Source organism: Channa argus, chromosome 6 (assembly GCF_033026475.1).
Source record: "Channa argus isolate prfri chromosome 6, Channa argus male v1.0, whole genome shotgun sequence".
Classification (NCBI taxonomy): domain Eukaryota; kingdom Metazoa; phylum Chordata; class Actinopteri; order Anabantiformes; family Channidae; genus Channa; species Channa argus.
Window position 1 is genome coordinate 13,888,369 of NC_090202.1, and position 15,784 is coordinate 13,904,152.

Sequence of the window (15,784 nt, forward strand, 5' to 3'; positions counted from 1 at the left end):
TTTGCCTTGAGAGTAAAGTCTGTTGTGTTGTAAAGTAGCTATCTATAAGTGAATGTACAGCTATTGTCAGTGTTGTGTTGGACTGGACTGGGCTGAGATATGTTAACATGCATATTAATGTGCAAGTAGGCATGTTTTATGTCTTTTTGGTCAATGTTGCTCTCTTTTTATATGTTAGACCATGTATTCTCCATGTACTCAGTAGATCATAGGCTTTACTCTGTCAGTTAACAGCATTGTCTTTCTATATCTTCACCTGCTTTGTTTGCACTCTCTTTCTTTCTCTGTCTTCTTCAGCACTTCTTAATCAGCTTGTGATGGTCTCCCTGATGCTCAGAACTTTGAGGCTTAAAATGCTTAAAATGTTTGGCCTGTGTGTTTAGAGCAGGGGTCTCCAACCATTTTCCCCTTGAGAGCTACTTTTACAAAAATTGAAATGGCAGAAGAGCTACTTATGTGTTTTAACATTTTGACCTAAATTGATGTTGTTTGCTGTTTTTGTGAACCTTTCCAAATGTTGGTGTCCACAACTCACATTTTTCATTAAAACATCACAAAAAATATTTTAGTTTATATTTTTCCATTTAGTGTGTCTGCATACATTTCTTTCTATTGAATACTGTTACTGGTATGGGTACCAGTGGCGGCTTTGTGCACGCTCGTCTTATTTCATTTGCTGTCTGGAAGCCGGGACACATATTAATTTGAGTAGATATACACGTAAGTGCATTCGTCAAATGACCAATTAAAGCTACTTGGAAAGTGGTTGCAAGCTAGTGGTTGCGAGCTAGTGGTTGCGAGCTAGTGGTAGCTCGCGAGCGACGTGTTGCAGACCACAGGTTTAGAGAGTAAGCAAATGGCACTAGGGGGGCATAACAGATTCTTTGTAGTGATATATAAAGATGTTATCTAGTTGTTTAACACCAAAGCTCTGACAGTTTAGGCGTATGTCAGCAATTGTTGAGTTGGAAACAGTTAAATGGTAAAAGGTAAATGGTCTGCACTTATGTTGCTCTTTTGTACCTATTGGTACTCAAAGCACTTAACACTGCTTCTCGTTCCCCCATTTGCACTCACAATCACACTCACACACCGTTGGGGGAGCTGCTTTGCATATGAACTACACTCACTGTTGCTCAAGCAAACCAACAACTGTGAGATTGGTGGACAACCGCACTACCACCAGTGCCACAAATGCCCTGATACCACAAGCTCATGGCTTATATCACTAGCTGACTTATTTTTTTCAAAAAATTAAAAACCCATTCAGTCTAACATGTCTCATTTTAGTTATGACCATTAAAAACTGTGCAACAGATGTATTGACGTTTTTCTACCTGGACAACCACTACTTTTTGTGCTTCTTATAGTTTTGGTAAGTGGGTTCCATAGAAGGATACTGCCATCTGTCATTGTCTTTTAGTTTTTTCAATTCCCTGCTGTTACGTATTATTTCCCTTCTAGGGACCTTTAAGCTTTAAGCTGTTTTCTTAATTGGTGGTTACCCATGTGAACAAGTTAACAACAAAGAGCATACATAGCTCTTCTTTTTTAATAAAAGTGTCACAACCACTGATTTCCATTTCTATCTTTCACTCTTGGAGGATTGGGCTGAGAAATTTCAAAGTATTAAACAGAAGCCTAAATGTGTTAGAGATATTTGCTTTAAAACCAAGTGTGAGCCATATCTTTATGGTTTTACCTTATATTAGGCATTACCTTAGTCATATGGTTGGAATGATTTGTGTGTGGTTTACTATAATTAGCATTAGTACAGCTGGAAACACTTGCTCAACTTGAACTCAACCTTGGGATGCACAAATACTTTTGTGTCAGTTTTGTCACTTCAGGTAATCTGTCATCTGATGTCATCAGTAAAATGATCCAGTATTCTGAGGAGGGGTTTGTCATATATATCACTTTTATGTTGGAGATGAGTGATGAGCTCTGCTTGTACAGCAACAGTGTTTAATAACATGACAGGCTGACCCTTATTACTCTTAGACAGTAGAAGGTGGGCTCATTTTGGCCTTTTTTTGGCCTTTATGGGCAGACAGCAAACAACTTTATCTCATTAAACTGTAAGTGACACCTCTTGATTTTGTAATCAGGGGCAACTGCAAGCTACAGCACATTTGCTGAGAGTTTACATTACACTGAATTTCTTTGTCTTTTGCAAGGTTTGTTAATATGTTAACTATTAACTGCAGTCTATCGATTATCATTAACATTCCTAGTATTGATTTTTATTCCAGCTTAGATCTCTCATTTCCTCATGTTTTTCCTAATGCTTTTCTTTTTAATTACAGTAAGCACAAATTACTATAGCACATAAAAAGGGCAACTTTTGATTTGTGGACGACTGTAATTTGTGGACTGACCAACTGAGCCACACCCAGCCAACTTCTTTGCCTTTTCTTTGTGTCTGTTGTTTTTTCCTTCATGTAATATTTATTCTTATCTTCCCCTTTTTCTTCTGTCTGAATTTTCACCCCTACCTCCATCTCTCTGTTTCTGGTGAAATAATGATGAAATATATGTGGATAGCTGCTAGTTTTCATCTGGATTCAATATATGAACATATGTACGCACATATAAATGTGGGTGGAGTTGTGGCTAGCTGTAGGTGAATTGGCTTTTTGTTTTAATGGTGGTGTATTTATTATATTGAGTTTGCAGTGTGATCAGATTTGGATTAATATGCTTGAAAACCTTTTATCTGCCTTTTTTTCTCTCAAGCGTTTCTTTTCCACCTATTCTGCCCCGTATAACAGCAGAGGCCATGGTTTTAGAAACCCCCAGATAAAATCTCTCTCTCAGTCTCTCTTTTGTTTATAGGAAACATAGTGGGTTATTGATACATTTCAGTATACTGACCTACATACAACTTACTGTAGCTTTCACATGAGTGTCCACATTGAATAGATTGTTATTGTTCTGTTTTATTTGTGCATGGATATACGCCTAGGTGGTTTTTGGTGTGAGTATGTCGTCACATTACAGCACATTATAGTGCCCTGGTTCAAACTTGTTGGCAGTGAGGTTCCAACAAGTCTGTACTACACTGTGTTTTTAGTCAAATTCCAGAATATCATCTAATTGCTTGTCATGTAGTATGGTTGTTAAACATAGCCTGCAGGAATTGATTTGAAATATTGACTTTTTTCTCTTGTTGGCCAATTCTATGTAATGGTTAAAAAAATTTAATGTACAGCTGAGTTGCAGCGTACTTCATGTCTTGGTATGTACTGCAGGATTTTACTGACATAAATATATTGCAAAGTAAACCTGAGTTCATCTTATTCATGGTGGAAAAGAGAATAATCTGTTTATGGAGACTTGGCTGCACAACTGTAACCACTGTAAGTCAAATGTCAAATACAGTTGAAAAAAAAACACAAGAAAATAATCAAATAAAGCAGGGGACATATAGTAAACTGTGTAATGCACAAAGGAAAAGAGAACGAGTTGTTCCAAATTTAACCAGGCAAAAATTAAGATTAAGTAAAAAGAAATTACTCCAGGGATCAGTGCTCTATCTAGCACATTGAACCACTTCTGTTTGTTTTCTGCTGCAATAGCATGTGAAATAGAAGTGATATTTGTCTTTGTATCTTCTGAGTGTGTTCTGAGATTTTTTTTCTGCGGTCTTAATCTTTGTTCATTTGTTTTCTTTGACTGCATGTGGGGAGGCTCAATAGTTGTTAAATAAAGGAGGGGCTCTGTCTGCATTTGTGACAGAGTGGTGTGGAATTTCTCAATCAGAAAAGTGCTTATTGGTTTTACCAGAAGAAAAAGCGTGTGTGTATGTGTGTGTGTATGCGCTCCCCACTAAGTTGACTTCCTCAGCTGTAAAAACACTGCATCCTCCTTTTCTCAGTCATAACATCACTGCAATTCCACCTCCCCCTCCTTCCTATTTTTTAAATTCAGGTTTACAGTATTTTGATGTTTCAGTTCTCTTATGTTCTACCCAGCCTGCAGAATTATTTTACATTTATATTTTTATATTTTTTTATCTAATACTTGAAGTAAACTAAGTAATATTTTATAATATAGTTTACTATAAATAATACAGTTTATTGTGTAGTCTCTCTAGTAGTTCATGCTATTGTTCAGTATATTTCGTCCATCTTGTCATTCAAAAACCTACTTGCTCTTTGCTACCCGATGTGAAGTGAATGTTTATATATAGTATTTGATTTAAGTTCAGTGAAATATTAAATAAACTGAGGTACAGGCCATTGTTGCTTATGATAATAACTAGTGCATCGTTGTTTGATTGGTTGTTTTTGTCTGTCAGCATTTACAGTACTTGTGTTTCTCTTCTTCCACTTTCCTTGTCCCTAGGCTCTGTGTATAAGTGTGCAGTGCAGTGATGTTTTGGAGACATTAAGCCTAATTTTCTGTGGTGCAAATGTAAACTGTTCAACTGGTATGTCAAACTGGCCATCGCCTCTTTTGCTGGCTAATGCACACTCACAACCCTTGCAGGCGGAGATAATCAGCCATAATCTGAACACAGGTACAGTATAACCTCACAAAAAGCCACAAAAAACACCATTGTTTGTTATGATGCTTATGTTTGGTTAAGCAGGCTTATCATTTTGGTTATATTCATGTACAGTTAAGATCAGTTAAGAAAGCTCTTGTGACAATAGTGGAATCAGAATTATTGATAGGACATAGGAATAAGTGTTACTTATACATTTGTCACGTTTGCTTTCTGGCAATTATGAACACTTCTAAATGTTACATAAACAAACACACATTCCTGTCATACCCTCGAGTGTTTGAGTGTTTTTCTATCACTATCTATCTATAACTTTTGTATGGTTTTGGACAAGAAGAAAGTTTTAAATATTGTTTTGCATATTTCTTTGTTTTCCTTTAGAGCAGCCCCGATCAGAGTTGGAAGACATGAATGTGGGACGTTACGTACCACCATTTAGTGTGTCTTACAATGGCTTCCTTTTTAAAACTGGATCCATGGCTCGGGCCCCAGATCGCAAAACCAAAGAGGGTAATAATGGACACCATACAATACTTGCAAGAGAAAGAACACGAAGAATACACTGTATATTTTTAAACCCTGCTCTAAAATAATTCATGTAGTAATTAACTAAACCAGTGTCTACAATAGAAACCATCAGTACAATTATAATTCTCAATATTATGTTTGGTAAATCTTTTACTGCAACTCTTTGTTCCTACTAGAGTTTAGTCGTCGATGGTGCACACTAAATGATGGCAGCTTCAGCTACTATGAGAGTGACAAGAACTCGAGCCCTAACGGAGTACTGAAGGCTTCAGAGATAGTCTGTTTGGCTGTAGATACACCTGGGAAACATGGGTATACACATACAGGAACTGATCCCCATTTTATTGCAATAAATGAGTAATAATCAAAATATTATTAAAACAGGAAGTTTGTTATTTATTTAATTTGGATGCCCTCTTAAAATATTATGATTCAGTTACACCTATGGATGCATGAATACATTGTTTGACACAACATGTCCTTTTCTCTCTTTGAAACCTGTCTAATTCCTAGTTATGACAATACCTTTGAACTGTACTCGGAGTCAGAGCGTCTATATCTGTTTGGCACTGATGACCCAGACAACCACAAGGAATGGGTCAAATCTATTGCCAAGGTAACCACCAAATACATACTGGGATTTTTACTTTCTCCTCAAATGGAGCCATTCAAAGGGTGGAGTTTACTTACATAACAGACATCTTTGCAATGACACTGTAGTGCTCAGATTTAAAGGGTTGCAGATCTAGCTGTGCTGAGCAGGGAAAAGCTGTCTAGAGGTCAAAACAAGCTTAGAAAACTGACTTGTTTCCTGTGTTATTTATTTACCCTTCCGAAAAGTCTGCTGCAAAAATTTGTGAAATTAACAGAAGCACTTGGAAGTGTTAGAGTTACACACAAGGTAATTTTGCTACGTTTAAAATAAAACGGATTGCATCTGTTAACACTTACTCTTTAATTAAGCATCAGAGGAAACAGCTGGTAAATATGAAGCACAATAGTGTGTTTGTAAGACAGTTACTGACCACAACACATTCCTCTTGTTTCTAGCACACTGAAGTATTATACAAAAACTGAAACTTGAAACTTTTTCTAACAATTTAAGTATTGCTTTTTGTGGTTTTAGGAAGGTAAATACTGAATTACTGTACTGTACTGCAATGCCATAATGTCCTGTTTTATTTGTAGTGCATTATTCCAGCCACTGTAGAGCCTTTACTGAGGCTGAGTTTTGATCGGATCGGGCGTTTGAAATATAAAGACGGTTTGAACCTACAAACATCCAAGGTTGGCTGGTTCGCTCTGGAGGGGTCCACACTTTACGCCTATTTGGAGAAGAGTCAGGGGGAGGAGATCCACCTCCGTAAACTCAATGAACTCTGTGAGTGAGACACAAAGACCCGCTGTACACATATAGTGTTCTAACACAGATGGTGATAATTAAATACAGCAATTTCTGTTTTGAAAGAATGGCTGCCTAAAATGATATACTTTCTACATATCTATGTTGTGCAGCAATTCAACAAGACAATGAGGTGCTGGTTCTGGTCGAGAAAGGCAGGTGAGAGGGGGCAATAATTGTTTTTGCTGTTGTTGTTACAGTTGTGATGCTTAAAAGTAGTTGTTTGCCCTTGTTCCACAATATGATGACATTTAAAACACAGTCAATACTATAATATGTTTTTTAGATTTCCATTTATCAATTTCAATTTATCCCCATGGGAAATAGTTTTTGGAAATTTTTATGCTCTTGCTCTTTTCCATCTTTTCTTGTTGCCTGACATTGTCTCTTTTTTACTGTTTTCCTCTGCCGCCCACTTGTTTCCTAGGACTTTGTACATAGAGGGAGAGAGGAAGTTGGATTTTGCTGGATGGTGTGGTGCAATCCAGGCAGCAGCAGGGAGTGGAGGAGACACACTGAGCCAGCAGCAGCTAACAGATACAGACATACCTATCATCGTTCACAGCTGCATTGATTACATCACACAGTGTGGTGAGAGACATGCAGAGTACAAACAGTGACTACATTTACATGTACTGAAATAATTGAGTTACTCAGAGAAATCATCTTTCTTTGTTATTCGGGAAACGGTGTTAAGAGGCACTTAAGAAACCAGGTTAATGGAAATCCACGTATACACGCAGCTGAAGAATAACCTGATTTCTTCGCTGCCTTTAACTTATTTTAGAAGCCTGGCACACAGATTTTAACAGGAAATGTTGATTTCTGATGTTTCTTTCTTGTGTGTGCACTATTCTGGTCACGGCAGAGTGACAGCACAGGGTGAGAGAAAGGGGAAAAAAAGGGGGAGAAATATTTAGCTGATCCACAATATAGACTGAATCAAAAAAATCCACGGGGGGAAAGTGACTTGTATAAATTAATACGAGGCACTTTGTGTAAAATATTATGTGGTACTTTAAGTGGATGATCCCTACTTTCATTCAGTCTTGCACTCAACAGCATGTTCATATCTGCAAGCCTTTTGTTTTGCATATGCGCAGATTAGAAACCTGGTTATGCATAAACACAGCAAAACTAAATCTGCATTTACCGACAGAAATCTACGTGGAGAAACTGGGTTACTCTAGTCCCCTACTCCAAATTCGGACACCAGTTTTCCCGTTTACACAAGATTTAAGAAATCAGCTTTCCCGAGAAGGCCTGGTTAAGTCCATGTAAATATAATTGTACTGAGAAAATGGTCTGAAAACTTGGAAAACATTTTTCCTTTTTTAATACATTTACAGACATTTCTAAAACCTGGTCATTATGGGTCTGAAAACTTTCTGAATGCACTGTATGTAGAAGTTCGTTCTCCTTATCTCTGCTGCATATTTAAACCTACTTTTACATCATACAAGCAGTTATTCACAGTATATATGACAGTGTTTATTGTGGTTTTATTTTATTTATTTTTTCATGTTCTAAATATGCATACTTGGAGGGTTTGGCGTTCGTCTTCGTGCGAGTGTAATGACTCTTGAGTGAAACCAGTAAGCTACAAAGCAACAAAACAGCTCTGTTTAACCTTAAGGTCTACTCCATGCTCCATCCTTGGCCTTTCACTCTCTTAGATGTTTTTTTTACCCCATTCTTTGACAGGTTGTTAAAATCTGTTGTAGATTAAATTATTTTGCATTTGGCTCTCAATTGTGAAATGTATCACATATCTGGTCCAAAAAAATGTTATTATAATGACCTAGTTCTACAGAAACCAGCTAAAAGAAGAACAGGAAAAATTTAAGCAAATACTTTAGTTGATTATTAATACCACAAAGCCCTCTAGTGGTGAATATATGAAAGTTAATATACAGTAACAAAAAGTCATACAGTGTATAAATGTAAAATGTAAAAATGTAAATGTAACTGCCAACAGTTCTCACTGTGGGTTAAAACCTTTTAGCATGTTTTTGCCTCTCTAGTCCCACCAGTCAGTAATTATCACAGCAGATACTTTACCATTTTTGAACAGTCGGCTGACGAATAAGGTTTTATTTTTTGGCATGGCTTTATAGTAAGCACTGTATGTGTTTTGTTTTGTTACAGTATGTTGTGTGCTTGTGTTAATGTATTTATCTAGGCATAACATCTGAGGGGATATATCGTAAGAGTGGTGTGAATTCGCGCGTTGCAGCTCTGTGTGACCGATTCCGTCTTGATGCTCGCAGCCTTCGTCTGAAAGAAGGGGAGCACCAGGTGGATGATGTTGCCAACACACTCAAGCGCTTCTTCAGGGAGTTGGAAGAGGGACTGTTCATGTCAGAGGATGCCACAAGCTGGCTCAATACTGCTGGTAAAATTCCCAAGATTGTTGATATACTTTATATTATAGTCAGTCAGTAATTTGAGGCTCGATCTGTTCACAGAAATTACCATATTTTGCACTTAAATCAATTGGGATATACCTTTGCAAATAGTTTTTTTCATTGTATTCAGAGAGATTAAAAAATGGGTCAATTTGCACAGGCATATATGAACCTCGAGAGCACTACAGTAAATGTTTATCAGTAGCTTTCCACTTTTAACTTAGAATTAAAGCTTAATTTCTGCTTACACTAATGCATTTGTTCATATTTTTATATCTTTATCCCCTTTTCATATATATAATATGAAATAATATAATATTGTCTTCTTAAACTTTCATACTGTTCTTTTCACATTTTTCCACATATTTCTTTATTGTTTGTTCTGTATTCATAATCTTGTAAGTTCCTGACATGCCCTCCTCTATTTTTCGTGTACTCCAGCCATTAAGGATGAAAGCATTAAAATCTCCCAGTATAAGCTGCTGTTTAACAAACTGCCTCATGTCAACAAGGCTACACTACAAGCACTCATCAACCACCTCTATTGGTGAGAATTACACAGAAACAATAAAATCTTTTTGCATATCTGTGCACACGTACTCATGTGTGTTATCCCTGTATGTGTTTTAGTGTACAGCGGTTTTCTGAGATGAACCAGATGAACCTCCATAACCTAGGTATAGTGTTTGGTCCCACACTGTTCCAAACTGATGGAAAAGACTACACTGCTGGCCGTGCCATAGAGGACCTCATACAGCACTACACATTCATCTTTGAGGTCAGACTCTTAGCTCAGTGTTAGAAAGATTGGAATGAGATCAGCTAAATAATTTATCTTGAACAGTACCATCAGAAAATGGCAAATGCAGCACAGCTTTAAAAGGCTGAGATGTTCAGAGATCATGGCATCTTATGTTTGTTACAAGATCAACTCAATGCTAGAAAAACTCACAGAAAATAGTTTTTTCCACCAGCATGAAAATGTATATTGGTTAAATAACTAATCCTAACTAGTGTATTTTTACATGTGTCATTTTGCTTTCAAGAGAGTTAAAATCCAGCTTCATTGAGGTGACGTTAGTTCAAACAACATAACACTCTGCTTTTCTGCCCGTTTAGCAGCCACAATGAGGTGGAAATGCCTGTGTCATATTGAAATCTAAAATCTATTGGCATGGTGCCATAACTATAGTATCAAGCCAATTGTTTGTATGGGTGAATTAATATTTTTGTTCTTTATTGCAGGTGGATGAGCAGCAGCTAAAAAAGCAGCTAAAAGAGATCAGTGCTATCAACGAATTGCGAAAGAATTTCAACACAAAGTTTCCTGTGAGTTAATAGCCCACAAACAAAACTAAGTTAAAAAAAGTGTCATTATTTATTTATATATTACTTATAACATAAACCACATAAACACAGCCGTTCATAATTAGTTCTGTTGTTGTAAAGTTTTCCTGTTTATGTCAGAGTGTATTTAAAATCAAGTTCCTACATGTTGTGAATGCCTACCGTTGTGGTTTTATGTGTTTCAAAGCCAAATGCTGTCATGTTTTGTCTGACACATTCTATGTGTGTGTGTGCGTGTGTGTCGGACACTTCAGAATACTGAGCCTGGAGGGCATTTCATCTGTACAGTGTATCTGGAGGAAAAGAAAGACACAACAGAGCAGCATGTGAAGGTGATACAATAGTAGTATTTTGAATTAGAGCTGAAACATGAAGGGGTTTATTATTTAATGACTGGACAGATTTAAAAATGAGCAGGTTCCAGCTTTCCAAGTGTGGATATTTGACCATATGGCCACATATGATAGTAAACTGAAAATCTTTGGGTTTTTCACTGTTGGCTCTAATAAATCATAGTGGACCTTTTTATTTTTTTCTGATATTTTCCGAACAAAATGGCAAATTGAGAAAATGACCCAGCTCTTGTTCAGTGTAGTGTGTTAGACCAAAGAAAAAAATCAATGGCTAAATTACAATGTAGAATATTGGAAGCTAATATGAAATCATTGGTGTAACCCTGTTCCTCTTTATTTAGATTCCTGGTTCCATGACAGCAGCAGAACTGACCTGTGAGGTTCTTGATCTACGCAACATCCCAGTAAAAGAAAAGGACCACTGGAGCTGCTGGGAGGTCAGCGACAAAGAGGAAATGGGTGAGTGAGTTGGGAACATAGTGGGGAGCAGCAGGTAATAGTTAATGCAACATTTTTTTAAGCATTTAATTAATTTTTGGCCATACAATAGGAGTGTTTTAGGTCAACCCATAGTCTCTAATTCTAACTGTTTTGCTTTTAAAGCAATATGGATTCACATGACCAAACGCAAACTGTCAAAGTAACATGGAAGATGAGGAAGTTCAAATCTAAACAAAACCAACGAGTTAAAGCCTGTGAAGTGCTCTACTTACAACCTGCAGCCTGAGCTAACTACTGGGACACACATTGTGACTGTATGTTGTAGTTGGTATGTGGACCGTTGGGTTCTCTACCGGGAAACCTGTGCGGGCCTTATCAAGTGCCAGTAACACTCCACTAGTTTCGCAGATTTTCTATCAATGGTTACTTGCAGGAGGACACAGAGGTATATTAGAGAGAACAAGAAGAGAAATATAAAAGAGTATGACTAACGGAAAGAGTTGGAGGAAATTCAGTCGTTGTTTACTGCAGACTTTTGTATTATAGTAACAGACATAAAAAGACTTACCTTTACATCCAGCTGTTGTTTATAGTTGAAGGAAGTAAAGAGGTGCTGAAGACTGTAAAAGTGTAGTTTGTTCTTTTGTAAGATATTGAACATTGTCAGTCATGACTCAAAGCCATTTTGAGAATAACATTACCATTCTTGTAGATCATGGAAAGTGATGATTTGTGATTACTCTAAACTTTGAATCACTGTGTTTCCCCCAGAGCGCCCACTGCATTACAAGGAACGTGTCTTACCCATATTCCACTCCTTTGGCACTGACTCCAGTTTGCTCATTAAGAAGCACCTGGCTATGGATGCAATCATTAATTACCTGGGTAAAAACAGAAAACAAATCTTTACAAAATAGTTCTCTTTATCACTGCATTTGCATTGCTTCTGTATATTACATTGTTACCGATCTCTCTTCAGCCAGGAAGGGGGATGCAGCAAAACATGGCATGATAAAATTCAGAGAGGAGCGGAGCATCCTGGGATTAGGACTGACCTCTGGAAATTTTCATGACAGATATTTCATCCTTAGCTCCAACTCACTTAGAATGTACAAGGATGTCAGAGTAGGTCTGACAAATACTCAAACATATTTACTGTTTCTTTCTCGGGTGTCAAATTCTGTCACAGACTCATTAAATCTGTTTCTTTTCCACTGACTTAGAGTAACCGCCCAGAACGGGAATGGCCTGTTAAAAGCCTGAAGATTTACCAAGGTATCAAGAAGAAACTTCGTCCTCCAACATGGTAAGTATTGTACATGCAGGTGTCCCTTCATGTCACATACAATCCTGTTCATGACAACAAAAGTTTGTAATATAAGGTAATATAGTATTAGGCTGGATCTGGTCTTGAAATCCTTAATAATGCTTGAATTTAAATGTCGTTTTTTTCAAGGCCTGAAATGTGCTTGAACTTGGATAAAGTGTTTGAAAATGCTTGAACAGTTACTGTATGTATTTACACTAACGTTACTTAACAGTAACCATAACTTTAGGAACTTTCTGCAACTGAAAAGTTCTGCAAACATTAATCTATATCAAATAGTAATCTATATCAAAGTGAAAAAAAGTTTTTCACATGGTCAGCTGTTTTTTCTCAATCCTTAATTTGGTTTCTTAAACATTTTAAATAGCATGGCATTACTTAATATAACGCACTCCAGTATGAGTCAAAGACCAGCTATGACTTCAATAATATCACCTTTATGACATTTACAGTAACACATATATTGAAAATTATTTTTCAAGTGAGTGTGTTTATTTTAATTTCTTCTATATTATGAAATTCATTTTCATTGTTTATAGCATAATGCCATCTTTTTAAAAATATGTTTTTAAAGCAATAATTATTTCCAGTATTTATCTAATTTTGCAAATATTTAATTTATCACAGCTGTAAAGTGCTGGAAAAGCTTAAAAATTGACTTCGAAAAGTGCTTAAATTTGAATAATTAAAAGTATGTGGATGAACTCTGCACAATGTCAAAGGCTGAAAGACATGAACAAAGGATTCTAAAAACTATTATCCAAACAAGAGTTTGGAGTTCAATGTTTTTTTATTTAAACAAGTTGATTGACCGTAATGCCCTGAGCACAGCATTTAAGCAGGAACACCTTAAACCAACTGTTAAGCATGGCAGTGGAGTGATGATGATTTTGGCTTGTTTTGCAGCCAAAGGACCTGGGCACCTTGCAGTCATTGAATGAACTCCTCTATACCTGAGTATTCTAGAGGCAAATTTGAGGCCATTTGTTTGTCAGCCAGAGCTTGGTCAAAATTGGGTCATGTGACAGGACACTGATCCAAAACAGACCAGTAAATCTACATCAGAAAGAAAAAATAAAAGAATCAAGGTCCAGACCTCAACCCAATTGAAATGCTGTGGTGGAACCTTAAGAGAGCTGTGCTTAAACGAATGCACAAAAACCTTAATGAACCAAATCAATGTTGTACAGAAGAATGGGCCAAAATTCCTCCACAGGAATGTGAGAGACTGACAAAGTCAAACAGGAAAAGATTACTCTTAAGTCTTTGAAGCTAAAGGTGAATCTACAAGCTATTGAATCATGGGGGATACTTAGTCTTCCCCACATTTGTTTGGATTTTTGGCTTCATCGTGTAGTAAATAAATAATGGCACATTGAAAAAAGTGACATGTATTTGCCTGATAGAGCAGGAACATGATACTATATTAGAGGGGAAACAGACACAAAAATTGCCAGCCAATGTAAAAGGATACCTGTCTTTGTGTCTGTGGATAGTGAAAATATATGCTTGTTAATCTTGAGATTTTAATTTAACAAATTCAGTGGGTATTGAGACTTTTATCAGTGGTTCTGTTAGTGTAATATTAAAAAAACACATATTTTAAATGGTGATGAGCTTTGCGTATGTAGTAGCACATACATTTCAAGAAAAGCAGCAGTAGAATCATGCACATAAATACCAGAAAGAGGCTAGTGTGCATTTTTAAATATAACAGTTTACAACTTGAAGAAATGGGATGTATGTTAATTAACATTTTCATTTAACTGTTTTTTAATCAGTTTAAAACTGTACAGAAGTTAAGAGCCAGTTTTGCAACTCTGCATTCTCTTCAACTAACAATTCATCAATTAATGCTTAAACCTAAATAATTCATTTTCATTTGGTTATTCGATCTCTCCTCACACTTTCACTCACTGTTGGGGAACTTATATGGGAAGTGGCCACTGGAGGGCAGACTGGGCCCAAAAATCATAAGCATAGGATATTTCTAGTTGTACTGCAGTTAAAATAAATGTTGTCTTTCTGTCTCTTTGACTCTCTCTCTTCTAGTTGGGGGCTGACAGTGATTTATGAGAGTAAAAAACAAGATAAGTCTGAGAGACAACAGTGGTAAGTAGATGTCCAGTGTTGTGTGTATACAGCATCCCAAAAAATTCTATATACTACATACAGTAGCTGTCAATCCTGAGAAATCACAGCTCAGGACGGTCCTGCTCATATATATGATGATAATTATACACTACATTTACATGTGTTTGATATGTAAGCAAATTTCAAAACCAAGATTAAGGTACTGTAATTACAGATTATAAGTCTGTCTAAGTCTAATAATGTGATCTGTGGTTTGATACTTGTACTTCAATGCACTTCAATTATGCACAAATTTTAACAGGATATAACAAAAGTCCTACTCTTACAGCTAAAACAATCTTACGCTACAATAATGTATCATATGTCTGCAGTAGTAGGCAGCCTTCGCTGCAATACTAGTCATTTTGACACTTGTGCTGTCCTTATGTTTAGCAGGCACGGGTATTTTAATAATAGTGTGAGTGTTTTTTATGTAAACATGGTCAGCTGTAAGGGAGGCTAGCAGTTTCTCTGTAGGGAGAGAAAAAGGTCAAATCCCTATGGGAGCTTGACGGAGGAGGCAAATAAAAGGTTGGTTCCACCCAGCAGGGAAACACACAAGTACACCTGTTACTGTGCCTCTTTTGTAATCCAGTTCTGTACATGCATCTGTGTATCTGTGTACATCTGCTGAAGTGACCGTGTGTTCATGTTACAGTTGGCTCCACACTGTCAGCAGCAGTAGACATCAGCACAGTTGTAATGGGAGCGCTGTTTTTGCCATGCTTTAGGCAGTATCATCTCTTGGTTACGCTCCATCATCCTGTCCCTCACAGCAAAAACACACCCGGGAGAAAGAAAAGGAGGGAGGGAGTGTTGAAAAAAGATAAAGAAGGCAGAGAGGCATAGTGTCATGCAGAAGGAGATTCACTGCATACTAAGTTAGAAATGTTGCATTCACTGCATGCAAAAGACTTAGCGGTGGAAAGAACTAACCGAGAAAGAAAATATAGAAAATGGATGAGGGTGTGCCAATCTAATGGATGCTGTGCTCTCCCTATCTTACTTACCCACCTGCACTTAATTTCATTTTTATCGGGTTATTTCTGTCTTCACTACTCTTAGCACTTAGTAATTTTCCCTTTTTGTTGCACTTTAAAAAAAAATAAACCTATAAAGACACTGAGACTGGACATTTTCAAGATATTATTTAAATTTTATTCTCTGGCTTCATGGAAACTCATCATAAAAGAGCAGCCTTTATTCTTCTACATATAATAATGGCCTAGAATAGAGGCCTATTTATTGGCATAAAAAGAAAAATGTATTGCCATGTACTATACTGTACTGTAGGTATGTGTGCTAGAATGGAGCGACTGTATATTATGTGTG

General features: G+C 36.8%; 1 protein-coding gene across 6 annotated transcripts in view; it reads left to right on the plus strand.

Annotated features, from left to right (window-relative positions):
- LOC137128586 (arf-GAP with Rho-GAP domain, ANK repeat and PH domain-containing protein 1-like) overlaps positions 1-15,784 on the plus strand; it is a 49,317-nt gene that overhangs the window by 26,378 nt on the left and 7,155 nt on the right. For 5 of the 6 annotated variants that reach the window (XM_067506846.1, XM_067506848.1, XM_067506845.1 and 2 more), the window contains 17 exons: positions 4,351-4,525; positions 4,895-5,023; positions 5,218-5,353; positions 5,555-5,657; positions 6,230-6,422; positions 6,557-6,602; positions 6,871-7,034; positions 8,626-8,838; positions 9,293-9,398; positions 9,482-9,629; positions 10,097-10,180; positions 10,453-10,530; positions 10,893-11,010; positions 11,764-11,877; positions 11,972-12,117; positions 12,216-12,298; positions 14,372-14,431. In XM_067506846.1, the coding sequence (XP_067362947.1) occupies positions 4,351-4,525; positions 4,895-5,023; positions 5,218-5,353; positions 5,555-5,657; positions 6,230-6,422; positions 6,557-6,602; positions 6,871-7,034; positions 8,626-8,838; positions 9,293-9,398; positions 9,482-9,629; positions 10,097-10,180; positions 10,453-10,530; positions 10,893-11,010; positions 11,764-11,877; positions 11,972-12,117; positions 12,216-12,298; positions 14,372-14,431 (2,096 nt within the window). Of the gene's footprint in view, positions 1-4,350; positions 4,526-4,894; positions 5,024-5,217; positions 5,354-5,554; positions 5,658-6,229; positions 6,423-6,556; positions 6,603-6,870; positions 7,035-8,625; positions 8,839-9,292; positions 9,399-9,481; positions 9,630-10,096; positions 10,181-10,452; positions 10,531-10,892; positions 11,011-11,154; positions 11,301-11,763; positions 11,878-11,971; positions 12,118-12,215; positions 12,299-14,371; positions 14,432-15,784 lie in introns of those variants that run through there. The other variant, XM_067506849.1, reaches the window with a different exon arrangement.